Source organism: Haliaeetus leucocephalus, unplaced genomic scaffold (assembly GCF_000737465.1).
Source record: "Haliaeetus leucocephalus isolate CR32 unplaced genomic scaffold, Haliaeetus_leucocephalus-4.0 Scaffold751, whole genome shotgun sequence".
In the NCBI taxonomy this organism is placed as follows: domain Eukaryota; kingdom Metazoa; phylum Chordata; class Aves; order Accipitriformes; family Accipitridae; genus Haliaeetus; species Haliaeetus leucocephalus.
In genome coordinates this window covers 13,900,303-13,916,892 of record NW_010973187.1, presented here as the reverse complement: position 1 = coordinate 13,916,892, position 16,590 = coordinate 13,900,303, and the positions used below count along the sequence as shown (strand labels likewise).

The 16,590-nt window shown below is 36.0% G+C and overlaps 1 protein-coding gene across 4 annotated transcripts in view; it reads right to left on the bottom strand.

Annotated features, from left to right (window-relative positions):
* The window catches only part of UPF2 (UPF2 regulator of nonsense transcripts homolog (yeast)), a 65,903-nt gene that overhangs the window by 35,024 nt on the left and 14,289 nt on the right, over nucleotides 1–16,590 (bottom strand). For 3 of the 4 annotated variants that reach the window (XM_010580991.1, XM_010580993.1, XM_010580990.1), the window contains exons 6-11: nucleotides 15,601–15,750; nucleotides 12,212–12,274; nucleotides 8,915–9,018; nucleotides 8,323–8,408; nucleotides 1,460–1,568; nucleotides 92–205 (exon numbers count right to left, since the gene is read on the bottom strand). In XM_010580991.1, the coding sequence (XP_010579293.1) occupies nucleotides 92–205; nucleotides 1,460–1,568; nucleotides 8,323–8,408; nucleotides 8,915–9,018; nucleotides 12,212–12,274; nucleotides 15,601–15,750 (626 nt within the window). The remainder of the gene's footprint in view (nucleotides 1–91; nucleotides 206–1,459; nucleotides 1,569–8,322; nucleotides 8,409–8,914; nucleotides 9,019–12,211; nucleotides 12,275–15,600; nucleotides 15,751–16,590) is intronic. The other variant, XM_010580992.1, reaches the window with a different exon arrangement.

Genomic DNA, 16,590 nt, shown 5'->3' with positions numbered 1-16,590 from the left:
TGGACAACATCAGCAATAGATATATGTAGGGGAATAGGATGGGGATACATTATCAGCCTATACAGGAGTACAGGACTATCACAACACTAACCTTTAAACAGTGGAGAGTATCATTTTTGGAGAACATCTTAAACTTGGTAAGCTCACCAATAAACCTCACAGTTTTATTCTTTGTTTCAATGTTGATCTGGTCCTTTTTTCTTACCTAAAAAAAGAAAAAAAAAAAAAGAAAAAAAAAGACATTTGATTTTAGGTCCTTAAAAATACCTACCTCTTATAAATTACTTTGACCCGAATGTGAGTAATAAGCTTGGGAAGTCAGCAGTGTTTAATATTTGTTTGGTTCCTTATGCTCTACCTTTACCTATTACCAGGTTTCCTGAAAGTCTCTCTACAATCTTGCTTCTTCAGAAGCTTTTGAATTTCTTTCCCCATCCCATGACCCCCCAAAACCCTAAGTCCTCTAACATACCTACAGTTATAGGCACACATCAACCTGGCCACCTCCCACCCCCCCTCTTTGCCACTGTGAAGTACTGGTTAAGTATTCTAGATTCTGTATTTTTAGTAAGTAATTGCCATATGAATAGGACCACTTGTATAGTCCCTAATTAAACACTGACAGCTTTTTCAAGTCAGGTTTAATGACGTACAGACTTTTTTTCCTTTTTTCTTTTAAAATTACTGACATCCAGCATAATTTTACTAATGAAGCAGAAGTTTATATCTATGTCTAAACATAATCCGCAAAATACAAAATTGTATTTCTCCCCAACAGAAATAGCTTTTCCTGAGAAGAAACAGTTAACTTCAAATAGTTAAGATTACTTAAGTCTGAGCAATTAATACACATTTTTAATGTCAGTATTAGAAAAAAAAAAAATTGAAATCTGTGCCTTAAAACTCAGAAAACACTGAAGGAATCATCACTGTGCACCATAACCAATTTGATTACAAAACCTAGAAGAAAGTGAAAGAAACAACACTGAAAAATACATTTGTGAGGAATAGAAAATTTTGGTTGATGAAATTGTAAAAAATAATTTGAATTAAGCACTACATTACAATAGTAACCACTATATTAGAACAGTAACCTTGTAGAGGAGAATGTGGTGTTAGAATAGGTCAGTTCTCATTTTAAATACAAGTTATTAATTTACAAGAAACTCTTAATGCTTACAGTTGGAGCACAGTTTCTAGTTTTTGCAACTTCTGTTGTAACTGTTGTACAGTTCATTTTAATATATATGGGCAGAAATATATTGTAAGTTGTAAAATAATTCTTTTAAAATGTACAAGTCTAGTATTCTAGAACAAATCTGCCCAGATGACAGAAAAATATTCACTGAATTTAAGAATTAGCATCTACGTTAACATCAAACGTTCTTTTATTCCCCAAACGATGACTACTGTCAGATTGGTTAATTTGAATGCAAAAAACTAAATCAACAAAACATACATGAAATCTGAAATCCCCTTTCAGCATGGAACAAAGATCCTCTGCTACATCAGACATACAGGGATGTAATGTGGCAACCAGTCTTGCATAAAACGGTAGCAAATCCAACCTGCAAAGGAGATGGCAAAATGGACAAGTAATTTATAGACAAAAATGTATTTATGTCTACAAGTATAGGTATCATTTTACTTGTGAAAAGAATGAATGTGCATATACTGACAGAACTACGTACATGCAATTTTATAGGCTCACACTTCAGACTGCGGTATCACTTTAAAATATCAATAGAAGAAGGTATACTACCACATCCTATTGGAATCCTTCACAGTTAATTTCCTTTCAAAACTACTGCCTTAGGTGAAATGCCAAACACCATCTTAACTACAGAACCCAACCTTTAAGAAATTACCAGATATAAACAAAATTCAGATCCCTCTCAATATGCAAAATGAAAAATTCTTACAGAGAACTCCATTTCTTATTGCAATTTTCTTTTTTTTTTTTTCTTTTGAGTAGCTGCAGACATAACCAGGAAGGTAGGAACATCTTTATTTTTAAGGTGGTGAACTTCTAAATGAATGTAGTAGTTATTACATAAAACAAAGTTCGGCAGATGTGATGTGGCAACACTTTTCCCCAAAACTCAGCTAGTACTTCCACAAATGGTAATATTTCAAAAATTTCTATAGGACTTCTCTTCTTTTCTCTTTCCTTGATTACATGCCTTCATACCCATTTCATAGTATTGCATGTTTCTCTTAAGGAATTTTGGAGGGCAATTTGTGTTTTCCTTAGTTTGTACTTTGTTTCTTTACATCAAAGACTACCCGCTTGTAAAAATGGGATAAAGGCCCTTAAACCTGGTTTGTGTCATCACGTAACAAGACACAAAATATAGCGCAGCTGCTTTGTGTAAATGTGCATGTATCACTTAAATGCAGAGAAACCAACTGCACTCTGAGGCCTCATAATATCATGTAACAAGCTGAAGAAAGCATTTTTGGTTTATTTTCAAAACATAAGTTAATGCTGTAAACAGATGAACTGTACAACAAGCCTACTGTTTAAGTGGAAAGAAACATCTTAAATTTGCATGCTTCAAGTAAGAAATTGCCTGTAAGAGAAAAATGGTTCTTGATTTTACACTTTAAGAAGGATTAAGGTTTTCCCTACTGCTAGGGAAAAGGAAAAAAAAAAGAAAGAAGAAAAAATGCTGCCCAAAAAAATCTAAAAGCACAGTTGATACATAGAACTTGCCCTGGCACAAAGTAAAACTGCAAAAGCATCACAACAAAAACCCCAAAGCAAAGCATACACGACTGCCTCCCCTCTCCTTTCTACTGCTACGTCACTAAAGCACATTTCCAAGATCTTTAATATCCACTCAGAGAAAGAGGGATAATTATGTATTTAAATTGTGGATTAGAAGCATCAGAACATAGTGCCTGAAAGAGGCATAGCTAAGCAGCCTCCTGATAATACATAAAACTCCTGGTGAAACATTGCAGGTATCCCAGTTAGCTATTTAACAGCTTTTATTCTCTCTTGTTAATCAATAACTGAAGCTGTATTTACATTTTTGAAGCTTGTTGGAACACTCAGTCAAGGATGACTAGCCACAGCAAATTAATATGATGTTATTAAGCATTTAGCCATTAACTCTCAGAAGAGGTGAAAGTCTCATTACTTCACACACACATACAAAAGCTAAACTAAAAGGGGACTTTGGCTGAATTGAGGGGATTTCTATAAGGCATCTCCCAAGACAAATAGCAGAAAGTTTTATTCTGGTCTGAACAAGTACCTGCCTGCTGAGAGCTAATAATTTCATCCCTGTAAACTGAACATACCTGGGGGAAAATTAAATTCTTAGAGAACATTGTTGTTATTCCCTCAAAGAACACAAAAGGTTTCTTCATGGGGAAGAATACTGAGACTGGGTATTTCTCAACAGGTGAAATATAATAAGAAAAAGCCTTGGGTCAATTACAGTGAAATTGGCAATCAGAGATTGAATTCATTCCCTCTCTCACAGGGGAGATAAAAATTCATGTTTGTAAGTGGAGAGATTACAGAATCAGTGGCACCATCTACTGGTACCTGCATTAAGGCTAAAATAACAACATTTGTTTTCTCCAAAAGCATTTCTTTTTCTTGAGAAGCGGGGCAGAAATTAACTAAGAAAACCACAAAACCCACAGTATTGCTTTCTCTTCCTGCTCTTCTACATTATGAAGCAAGATCTATCATCACGGATGAGTCAGTTACTCTCTGAAGCCTATGTTAAGCACCCTGAATATAAACTACCATAGTAAAAGAAACACTACTTCTGACCATTGTCATTTTGACCACATACCCTGGATTGCAATCTAGTCAACTCTGGATCTCTGGATCACATGGACTGCACTTCAGTGCAATATCTAAGAACACATTTTTTGGTAGAATTTCAAATTCTAGTTTATTTAAAAAAAAAAAAACCAAAAGCAAAATAACACAGAAAAAACCAAAAAACTTTGCTCAATAAAGTCCTAATTGCAATCTCTCTAGAACAGGCGCATCCAAAATTTTATATCCAGACAGAGCGATGGAGGCATTTTACACATTTATTAACTGGGATTCTACCAGAAAGACAGCATAAAGAATGAAACAACAGAGCAAAAGCTCCTGCCTCAACAAGCATAATCATAATCCAGATAAATGCAGTGTACTCACAGGGCCTGAACAGGTACAAACTGCCACCCACACTGCTCAGTGGGTAGAGAAGGATGCAGTGGAATTGGCATGCTATCAGATGAGCAATTTTTGCTTTTGTTTCTTAGCCATGGCATAAACTCCTTATCTCAAGCACATCCCCAAATTTTATCCTTAAATGAGACAGGCCACTGAAACACTGATAAGTCAAGTTCAATAGAGCAAAAAGGACCTTGCTACTGAGGATTCTCAGGATAAGGACCTGAAAGAAGGTAGATATACAGGAGGTTTACAACTTCTGAGTTAAAAATGCTCAGAACTATTTAACACTCAAGAAGCAGCTAACTTCTGAATTACGAACAGCCAACAATAATGCTAAAAATTTCCATATGATGAACAGATCTCTTGCTTAGTAAACTTGTAACTTCATAAATAACCATAAATGAGAAAGGCAAAAAAATCAGAAGCCACAACAGCCCCTATTTATTGTTTAGCATTTGTCTAGAATTGTTTAGAATTTAAGGCCTAAAAATAGACTTTAAACTTCTCACATTGAAGTTGAAAAAATTCAACAAAATTGCAGTATGCAGTTAAACATAAATAATTAAGTGTATCTGTACAGGAAGATAAGTCAGTCAGATAGCAAAGAATTACACAAAAACGCCCTAAAGCTGCGAGCAGTATGGGTTAAATCACTGTACTGTCACTTCAGTGCAAATGATATAGTCCTGAATTAAAAGGCTAATATTTAGTTTTAAATCAATCCTCCAATGCAAAACTGAAAGTGACTTGTATGTTTGCATTGAAAAATCTTTTTAAGAGGCTTTCTGTTCTTTTGGGTTGGAGGTTCAAGACGCAACTGAAAACGTAAATGCGATCCATTCATAAGTATTCAAAAGAGTAGTGCAATGATGTTGTATTCTAACACTAATCTACAGTTAGTTGAGGAAAAACCATCCTTTTTTGTCAAATTCAGTTTTCTGTCTTGAAGAATCCTGCATTTGTCCCAAACTATGCAAACTTAGTGGTAGCAAGAAAGCTCCCTGGCAACACTGCATTGTGACTTTGACTTCGCAGTGTCTGCTTTACTCCTCAAACATGAAACCAGTTTTGTACTTTATCGGTAAAATTGTTGAGCCTGCACGTTTCCTAAAACTGATCTCCCAAAAGAAGAAACAGTACTTATTCTGTTATTGAAGTATCTTATTATGGCTGCCAACATAATAGCTAGACTTAGACAGCATTATCTGATATACTTGGAGACTAAACACTTCTGGAAATTATACTGCTTTATCTACACCCTATAAGTACACTGTTCCTCTGAACCTTTCACAAAAAACCACTCCTCAACAACACAGCCACAACAAGCTTTCTTCTCCTATGGTATCCTGGGGAGATATCACAGAAACTCCCTGAATTAGTAAAAAACTAGTATGCAACAACAATACGGAAGGTAAAGACATATCATTATGGCTCAGTGAAGAGATACATGAAGCAAAACCACTGTTCATGCATAGTATACAAAGCTTCGAAGCAGCATGTTATATAATTTTCTAAATAAATTTGTGGCATTTTATAGCAACTGTTAGTACCATGTGCCATAAACACACCTGGAGTTTTTCCACACGGATTATAAATGTTGATTTCAAGACAGAAAACAGAACTGCTCCTTTACCAACTGCAGTAATAAAGCTAACTTAAATATCAGGATAGATTGCCCTTTAAAATCATCTGCATCTATGGGCAATTCAGCTGGTATTTTCATTGCAACTGTCTGTGGTTCAGAACAAGAAGCTCAGTCAACATCCTGTTTCTCTTGCTTAGTAGCCCAGAGACGGGCATCACTAACACAGGCAAAAGAACAGGCGGATACATACAACTGCACCTAAGATCTTACAGTTGGAAGCTGAAGCACTCATTAGTCAAGTAGGTCTCAGAGCAGACAGCAGAAAAAGGTATTAAGAATTGTACAGGGAATATTAATATTTCTTAATATTAAGAATAATTAATATTTATAATTAAAGAACAACAGTGAGAAGATCAGCTGAGCCATTTGCTTCAGTGTTAGTTCCAACTATTAGAGAACAGAACTGTCAGAAAGATAGCAGCTCTGTGAGCCAACCGCACGATCTATACTATGAGCTCCTACAGAAAAATTGAACTTTTAAAACTTACTATTATTTTTAAAACAAAGACGACAACAAATCAGTGGCAATGTGGAGACTATATACGCTTCTAGCAACTTAACATGTTCCTAGCACAGTCTGATCAGAGACACAGGTCTTGTTTTTTTGTTTGTTGATTTTTTTTTATTTTTACTACAATACACTAGAAATTTAACTTTTGCTTTCATGGTATCTATGAAACCAGACTGCTGAATTTACAAGCCATCACATTTTTCTTGTTTGAAAATACCTCTTTTGCTGTGCACAATGTCAATAAGTTCCTTCAGATCATTATCATCTAGTACACTTCAGTGGATTATGCAAAGAAAATCATACATCTTCAAAGAGGTTCCAAGAGTTAATGATCAATTTGAGCAATCTGGCATCTACAGCACCAGGAAGAAAAGCAGGGCAGTGGTACAAATATTATTGTATGTTCACAGACCAGCCAGTAAGCCACTTCCATTTTGCAAACATGAAAAATTCTCTATTATGGTAGAGCTGAAGTCAAAAGTCTAAGTCATCGTGCTGATTTACATTGCCGTGAAAAAAAAGTTCTTAAATTGTGTTTTCATGCATTTCATGATTACCAGCAGGCTGATAAATAGAAGCGTCATTTCCTCTACATCATAAATGTGGGCTGAAGAACACCTTGTTACATCTAACACAGAAGATACTCAACTGCCTATTTCATCAGTAATTCATTTTTAAGGCACAATCAGGCCTCTATCAAAGTCTCCAAAGACTGAGGTGTCAAAACCATAATTTTGAGAGAAAAGAATACATAAAGGAACGAAAGATTGTGTGTGCTTCTAATTGCAAAAACATGTATCAATGTAGAGTAAGGTTAATGAATACAGTCAGCAAACAAACCATTGGTTTATATACAGCTAAGAGAGTAGAGTTATTAGCACAGCAGATGGTTATTACAGATGGGATGTAGAAATAGGCTAGAATTAAGGTTGAAAAAACAGTGCAAGAAGTGATTAAAAGTAAGGAAAACAAAACACTGAAGTCTGTTTATCAAAGCAGTAGTCTACACAAGTCTTGAGACAAAACAGACACTCAAACTATGACTTTTTTCCCCCCAATGTTAAAAGGGAATCTAATCAAAGTGGTGTGAACTCTAACAGGAATTCCAAGATGATGATAAAATATTTGAAACTAAAAGCAGCATCAAAACAACCTCTCTGGAGAAATAAGGCAAGGCGGAGCAAGAAAAGCAACTCCTTCATAATTGCACCTATTTAAGTTGCACCTATTTAAGGTACAAGTTTACCAGAGAGCAGAGTAATATATTATTCTTCTTCCAACGAATTTACCATTTTTATTTTAATATTTGCAATCATTTTTTGTAAGCAAGGCTCTTCCTGTAAGTGCAGGGACCTTGCTGACACAAAGAGGATAAGGAGAAGTAGCAAAACTCTACAAGGACAGATCTACACTGACAGAACAGGCCAGGCTCAAACTCTCATACTTGCTTTCTCTAAATTGGCCAGCCTAGAACCAGCTCTGTTCCAGAAGGTACAAGGCTCTTATAATGGCTATGTACTGTATCAGAATTAACGTATCACAAAAAATCTTCCTTCCTAAACTACATTGAGCTCTAACTATTCACAGGTTCTTATAAAAACAAAAGTGCGAGTTCTCCCAAGTGAAATATATCGTCCTTTTTTGAAGGTAGGTAGGTTTTGCTGTTGTTTTCATGGTTAAAAAAGCATGAAAAGAATCACTATAAACACACAAGTACCAGAAAACAGAAACTAATTATTAAAAAAATGTATATAACTATGGCAAAATATTGCCGTGAATTGCTTGATCATTAATCCTAAATATTTCTTCAGTGCTCTAGCATAAATCATTCCAGGTGTGCACATCAGGAATAAAAAAATACAACTTGGAATATGCATTGGTTTCCAGTAAGTTAAACAGTTAAAAAATATATACATATATTAAATTAAATAATAACCAAAGGGTGGATCCAGCTTGTTTTCCTTCATTTCTTACCTTTGTCTAGGAACTATGAAAAGTGCTCGTACTAGTTTTCTTCTGTTGGCTTTTGTATTCATATTCATGCAAAAATCCATTGCTGCCTATAAAGAGAAAAGTCAATACAATACTTCACCCTTAAAGCAGTGTTTTTTTATTTAAAGCAATATAGCATGCTTTTCAAAAGTATCTTTTACAGAACTATGCCTGTTACATGCAGCTGCTTTAAAAACAACCATACAGAAAAATCTTCATTTTTGTCTAGAACAGTTAGAAAACATGTCCAGTTACATAAATACAGACTGATTCTTTGGATCAACACAAGGAAGAGAGCAGATTTACATAGATGGGGAGTAATTTGTCAGGGAGTGATAGGAGGAAAAAAGGAAAAAGCCAAGTCTACTTCTAAAACAAACTAATACATAAAAAAACAGGCAAAACCAGTATCACATGGTATTGGGCAATGACTGAGAAAAAGAAAATATTTCCTCCAGGTTAAAAATGAATTCAGCTACTGCTAGACTCCAAAGCTTCAAATCTTTATTTCCCATCTATTTGATCTAGCATTATAGCTTTTAATAGTGGAAAAAAATGCAAACCATGACTATACCTTGTCTATGAGGTCTCTGTTGACGCAATTTGGAAGCTGCTGAAGAAAAGCATCTACTATAAGTTTTAAATGAGATCCAGTACTGGCTTCTTCATCCTCTTGTTCTAACAGAGTGAAATAAACAAGCAGCACACATCTTTAAGCTATGAAATACAATGCTTTACAATCACATTCCCCAAACAGCACATTTGTAATGTTTAGCTGTTAAATAGTCACCCACAGATTGAAAAAATAAGATAAAGATGAATACAAAATTTATTTTTTTAATGCAAAAAAATCCATTAGTTGTCTATGCCAACAAAAGTCAAAAGTACCACCTTTAAAACTTGTCTTCCTATTCATGAAGCTCCCTACCTCCTAGTTTATATACTGTCAGGAGCAACAACAAATACATACTCCTAGAAAACTATTGTAATTTCTTTAGGTGATAAAAGGAGGACCACAAGAAGGCCCAAACACGGGGGAAAATAATGGGGGGGACGACACGAACGACACCCCAAACATCTTAATGCAATTGTGGATTCTACTTTTTAATGTATGTTTGCCTTGCAGGAGAAATAGAATTTTTGATCAAAAACATCCATTAAGGCCATTCTTTCATCCAGTATGTTCTCGACATCTTTTCACTTGAGGCTGTTAAGAGCTAGAGGCCAACTTAATTCCTTCAGCTGTACAGAAACCAGAGTACAGAGCCGTAAAGCAGCAAGGATGGAGGGTTGATCACATAGCAATTGCAAGGCAAGTGACAACTTGTTTTTCAAGCAAATGCTTCTATGTAATTTACAACATAGGAAGCAGCCACAGTTACCTGTATCTACTGAACAGGTCAATACACTACTCAAGCAGAAGACTGCAGGACACCACCACTGAAATTCAGATTTTCTGACATCAACTATGAAGATCTCACCAGACCAATCCCCCTACAGTTACCCTCAAATTGCCAAACTTGTGGTATGCTTTAAAAAATTTCCAGATTTACTAAGTCCTAGAGAAGAGTTTAGTTTGCTCTATAGCACAACAAGCCAAAACAATGAATTACATAGAACACCAACACTTGGAAAGAACCCTTCCTTGGCTAAAGCGATACAAAAGAACACTGCTTCCTGAAAATGGACCATGATGAAGCTTGATTTTCTTTCAGTTTGAGAATGTTCAGCAGTAACAAGAATACCTATGAGGTATTTGAAAGGAAAGCAGAGACAGACAGACTTCAGAGGAGAATACAGTGGTGGAGGTGGAAACCACACAAGTAAAATACAAAATACACAACACGTGGTAAAGTCACTATGTCTTTACAGGCTACATGGCAAGATAAACCAGCATGGAAGACTCAAGTTCCTTTTTCAAGTTACTGAAAGGCAAAAGATGCTACACTGTAGGACTTTTTCTTGTTTTTGGAAACTGCGAGGGGCAGGGGTTGAGCTTAGGTAGAGAAATCCTAAGAAAGAATTGCTCCAAGGATCATTGCCAGCTACCCAATCTTGAAGGTGCTAGAAATTAAAGCAGATGACATAGCCTTCTCTCTTGCACAGGTAACTAGAAGTTGGAAGAACAAGAGAAGTGTTCATTAAGAAAGGAGAAAAAAAAAAAAAGAAAAGGAAGATGTTCCAGATGCTCAGACAAAAGTGGACCATGAAGTTTTAAATGCTTAATGGAATGCTGACTCTCTCATTACCTATATACTCAGAGTTCACCAGGATGCATGCAATAGCTCAAACCAGACAATTTTTACTAGCAAATCTTGGTTTAATGCATTTTTTTCCATTTAGATATGTACAGCCACACCTTCCTGTCCCCTTTTAATGTTCTTGTATCTTCCCCTTTTTCCATTACAGCAATTAGTTGTCTCACCTCAGTCTTCTACTCAAACTGACTCAATACTCTTGAAATAAATAAAAAAATAAGTCTTTGACAATTCAGTCACTTTTCAAGACAATGTTTCAAGAGGCCCTGCTATCACATTCAATTTCAACAGTTCCCAAATGTATCTCTTCTTTTACTGGTCCTCTCCTTCACTGGAGGGCTACAGATATTCTCACATTGTATTTTTTTCGCATCACAGTATGTGGATCTTTTCTAAGTGGAAAAGCTCTTTTGTGGTACCTGAAGCAGGTTTTGGACTTCAGACAGAAAATAAAGAATTTTAGAGGGACAGGAAATGAAATGGTCAGGGCTTCCGTCTCTAAGGCAAACAACGATTCCAAGTATGCAATTAATGCAAAAAAATTAGTTCATTTCTTGCTTTTCACTTTGATCCTCTTGAGTTCCAGTCTTTCATCATCACCACATTTTAAAACTGCATTACCTCTTTTTAAAAATTTACTACAAGTAGTAATGTATAACAAATACAGTTAGACTATCTGTAATAACCTCTCTGGGTGCAGATCAAATCATGCAGTATGATCACTGTAGAGACTGAAAGAAAAATTATTTTTTAAACACCTTTATATTTAACCAGAAATGCATGCAATCCTGCAGTTTTCAAGGAGTAGAACTGAGAAAGCATCAGAAGACACTAAGGACTTACTGAAGTTCTTCTGCAACGATTGGTGCCAAGCAATCTTCTACTTCAGCAACGATAGTTACTTGCCTTCCCATCTCTACAGACATGCTTCCTGAGAAAGCCCTGTCTCCCTTATTGTCAACATCTTTTTTTAATTTTTACAAAACTATAACCTTACAGAGGGTTCTCTCCTAGAAACTCCGCTCTGCCTGAAAGCTTCAGTCTGCTTTGTATAGTATCACCCAGACAGTGGAAATAACAGGAGTGCTTTTGTAATGCTAGTAGCTATTCCTCTGACATGAGTTTCTGTAATTAATTTGATCATGCAGGAGCCCTCACACTCAGATGGTACAAACCAATACTGTGAGCAAACTGTTGGCTGGATCCCCTTCTCTGTACAACACTTAGGCATAAGCATAATGTTAAACATCTTGTTGAATTAAAGATGCACTGAGGAATGTGTTCAGAATCTAGTCTCACTATTTCTTAATGAATATTTTTAGGTTTTTTTTTTTTTTTAAGTGCCTGCTTTTCTGATAGAAACTTTTCTAGCTCACTAAACAGTGTAGCAAAGTTAACAGGGTTGACTTAATACTCACTTCTACACGTCATCCCTGCTGCCGACCAACCCTAAAATAACTGGTGCTAGATATATATTAAAATCAGACTCCTCCTGCCCCTAGTACCCTTGATGGCTTCCACCCTGGCCGTTCCTTACTTAACACCTTTGTCTCCATTCACACAGCTTCATTTTTAACATTTTATCTTCTCTTAAAAACAACCTCAAAACTCACTTCTTTCAGCATGTTTTCCGTCACTATTTTCAGCGCCGGTGCTATCTGCTCCCTCTCTCTTCCCTGAGCATATTGAAAATAAGAAAATTAAGATTCACTCAAAGTTAACACAATAGAGAAACAAAATAAGTTAGCTGAATGCCTGGTAAACAAACCTCTTCAACTAACTGCATCAAGTTTCCTTTTACATGTCTTATCTTAAACTTAGTTGACTATAGACTCCAACATTTAGGTAAAAAGTGCAGAAACAGGCACTGCAATGCTGTGAAGGATGCTACACCAAGGCAGACCTGCTTTAAAAACACACACTTTGCAGAACTGTCTTGTCTGCCTTGTATTTGGAGAGAAAAGGCTGAAGAGAAGTGACAGGAGATGCAGATGTAACAAAAGATATGCAGTACCCACTGTCTGACTGGACTGTCTACCGTATTTATCCTATTTTCCCCTCTTTAATTTACTTATTCCCTCTGCCAATGAAATCCACATCCCCAGATTATCACAATAACTAAAGCTACTTTTCTTCATCTTGGACCTCAGGCTGGACGGGACTCTGAGCAACCTGATCTAGTTAAATATGTCCCTGCTCACTGGAGGTGAGCTGGGCTAGATGAGCTTTAAAGGTCCCTTCCAACCCAAACCATTCTATGATTCTTACGATCTAAGACCCTGCTATACCTCATGGCATCCTCCCTTTTTATACTAAAGGCCCATCTCAGCCTAGGAATACTCTGTTTTATGTTTGTAATAGTATCATAATACAGTGGGTTTCATTCTTTGCTGCCTTTGCACAAAACATTACTACTAACTTACCTCAAGTACAGATGCACAAAAATTCAGTACATAAGAAGAAAAGTTAAAGCTGTATTTTGCAGCTGAAGGACACCTAATTTTCCTAATTTCAAACCTAAGTGAATTTTACTGAAGAGAAAGGCTGAAAAAAATCTACCCATTCACTAGATGGAAATGTATCAGAACTTGAAGCAACACCTAAATTTAGAATTTTGTTAATTCTGTATATCTAGTGCTACCAACTAGGGGCGTTCAGAATTACACACACCAAAAAACCATCATTGTGTTTCTCTATAGGTTTCAAGTAAAGTAACACGTGCTGCTAATTTATAGCCTAGTTTTCTAGCAAAACAAGGATTTGGCTATCATATCTATTTTAATTTCCATCATTAATTTATGAAGCTACTTGTCAGCATCAAAGAAATTTGACAAAGGTACAGAATTTGCAAAGACACTAAGTTTTTACATGTTTCACATAAAATAAACTAATGAGCAAAGACAATCATGAAGCAATAGTTCTCCACTATGAAAAAGCCTACACTGTGAGCCAAATGACATTACCTTCACAAGGTAGAAAGTAAAAGGCTTTCTTTAAGGGCTGGCTATTTAAAGAGAAAAAATAAACCCCCTTCTGACCCATTTTAGATTAACCTTTCAGATGGGAGAATGTTTAATGCTCAGTCAATAGCTAGTTTAAAACCAGAAACTAGTATTGATGGTTAATATTTTATATTATGACAAAAGATGCATCACCTTTCCCTTACAATCAAAAGTACAATCGTCAATCCCTTCTGTGCTACTGTACATACTCAAACTGGCATTGCCTCCCAGTGAGCTAGAGCCATACAAAGACTACATCTTCCACTCCTGATCTCATCTCCTGTTATTCCTTCCTCACTTCTAGGGGATCTCACACTCTCATGTTATTTGGCTTTGTCTTTATATTTGGAATAATCTTCATCTTCCTATCAAGTTAAGGATCCCTTCAAAAAAAGACAAGAAGGAAATATCCATGTTCCTTTAGGTATCTATTGCTAAAGTATTTTTGACCTATCTAGCAGGCTATGACCAGTCCAGAATGAACTGCTCTTTTTCCTTTTGATTTCAAAAGAATGTCTACGTGTACCTCCCTTACAGAGGACTGAAACCAAGCTCTTCACTGTTTTGTTTGGGATCTCTGACCGGAGGTAACAACTCATTAACAGTGAACATCCTGCAATTAAAACTTAACATCTTAACCAGCTTAATGAGGGGAAAGGGAAAATCTATTCCAAAGAGGGTATGGCTTTTTCCAACCTGTCTGGGTAAAGAAAGGACAAACCTAAGGAAATATTACATAGAATTATCCTGACAGCTTTCTTTTCAGAAGGAGTCTGAACCAGTCTGACTCCAGAGCTAATTTCTTTGAATTTGTGAGGTTTCACAGACCATCATAGTCCCAGTATTAATTTCAGCTTAACTAACTTTAGTCCAATTTAAAGATCCATATGCCCTGACCCATCCCTGTTGTCAGCTGAAAGAGACTGGCACTTTGAGGAGTTGTTCAAGCTACTCAACACCCAAACCTGCAGATGCATGCACTAGTTTGGTTATATGGACCCATGCTTTAAACACCAATACACAGTCTTTGCCAGGGCCTGAACTTCTTTAACTTCTTTGCTTTGATATGAACTCCACAGCTTGAAGATTTGGCTTTAACTTCTTAGCTTTTAAAGCCCATTGCAGTTTCAAGCAAAAGGATGATTAGATTATAAATTCACTAGATCAGGTAGGATTTTCACTTTTAAGCCACAGAATCTCCAGCCAGTGGACTCTAGATGTGATCCCCCCCCCCCTTCTAGACACAGAACAAGTTTCCTCCTTCAGAAATTAAAGAAAAGAATCTACACTGGAAATCCAAAGCAGCAAAACTGATGTGTCTTAACAAACTGGGCTCAAAGAAAACACCTCACTTGCTCCTCTATGAATTTGGCTCTTAACACCTGATGTTGCTTTTCCCACTATTCAGTACCACTGAAAGAAAAACTTGTAATTCATAAGAAAAATTCTTAAGAAATATTTTGCTGCCGTTTCCCCTAGTAAAACTAACACAGCTAGATTTTCACAGGTGCCATTTGCCGTCCTTTATGCATAATTAGAGGTTAGAATTCTTAAATCCTACTATGTAAAGCCATAACATCAAAAGAAAACTCTTTAATGATTGAGACAGAAAGGCAGAGCTGAATCTTAGATTTCAAGACAAGTTAAAAAAACAGAAAATATATTATTAGTACCCTAAGCACATTTGGTGAGAAAATAATGCATTGCAGTCTATATACTTCTTTCTAGTCACTTTTCAGACAACTGCCTTCACATTTGATTATTTTTAAAAGCTATATGAAGGAATTTGTAACTTTCACTATGTAAAACTCCATATAATACTTTTCACTTGTATCAATGTCTTGTTACAAATGCATTTTTGACCATAATCCTAACAGTTTCTAGCTACTAGTTTCATAAATAGATCTCCCTGAAGTCACTCTGCCTACTGACTAAAACCTATCAAGGTCAAAAAAGCAATCAGGAAACAACAAAGAATTCCTAAACCCAATTCTTTTTACCTTGCTCATCAAGAAGCTTTTTTGTAAGATCTTCTGCCTCATCTCCACAGTCTAACTCCAGGGGATCATCATTAATATCCAGGTTCTCCAGCTCCAACTCCAAATCCTCACTCCCAGGTGCTTCCTTATTATCTTTGGCATCTTTTGAATCTATACAGAAGTTAAGCAGAAATTTTAAATTATTAAATATATGCAGTCATGATTAGAATACCGAAAGACTCATGTTGCTAAACCTATGTTTCTTTAGTGTCTTAGTCTTGTTAAAAGGAAATGGGGCTAAGAATATCCACTTCTTGAGGCTATACTATCTCATCTGTTAGGTCTCAGTGGTTTATTATCCTTCATATAGCTTTACCCATATGCCTGAAACCCCCAAACATTTACCTACACTGGGGTCTGTTAAGGATTGCCAACAGATTCCAGTGCTTTGGTTTGTTCTAAACTACACCTGGTACGTCTTCATTGGATGACATACATACATTCAAATGGAACAAGATACCCAGAAATGCAGCAATCTAAGTCCAAAAGTGCTTAAAATGGACTGCCAGGCCATCACATGGAAAATGCAAGCAAAAAAACCTGCATACTGGGAAGGTCAGATAGAGAAACAGTCCAAAACCCCAGTAAATTAATATCACAAACATTATTCAAAAAAAGAGCCAGATTCAAAGATATAATTTCTAATTTAATGTTTGCACTGCATATTCTTCATAGCTCACCTGATAACAAAACTGACAAAGCAAGGTAAACAGAAAGTGGTTTACATAGACCAAGAGTAAAAAAAAAAAAAAAAAAGGAACAAAAAGCAGAACAGGAGGAAGATACTGAAGAAATAATGTGCTATGTAGAAGGTCAAATAAAAATAATATTTTCCTTGAAAACAAATAATCTATGAATCTCTAGATGAAGATTCAGAAAGGAATAGCTAATATTTTTCTTGGACAACAACACTGGTCCAGCATAGAGCATTCTTCCAAGAGATTACTATCT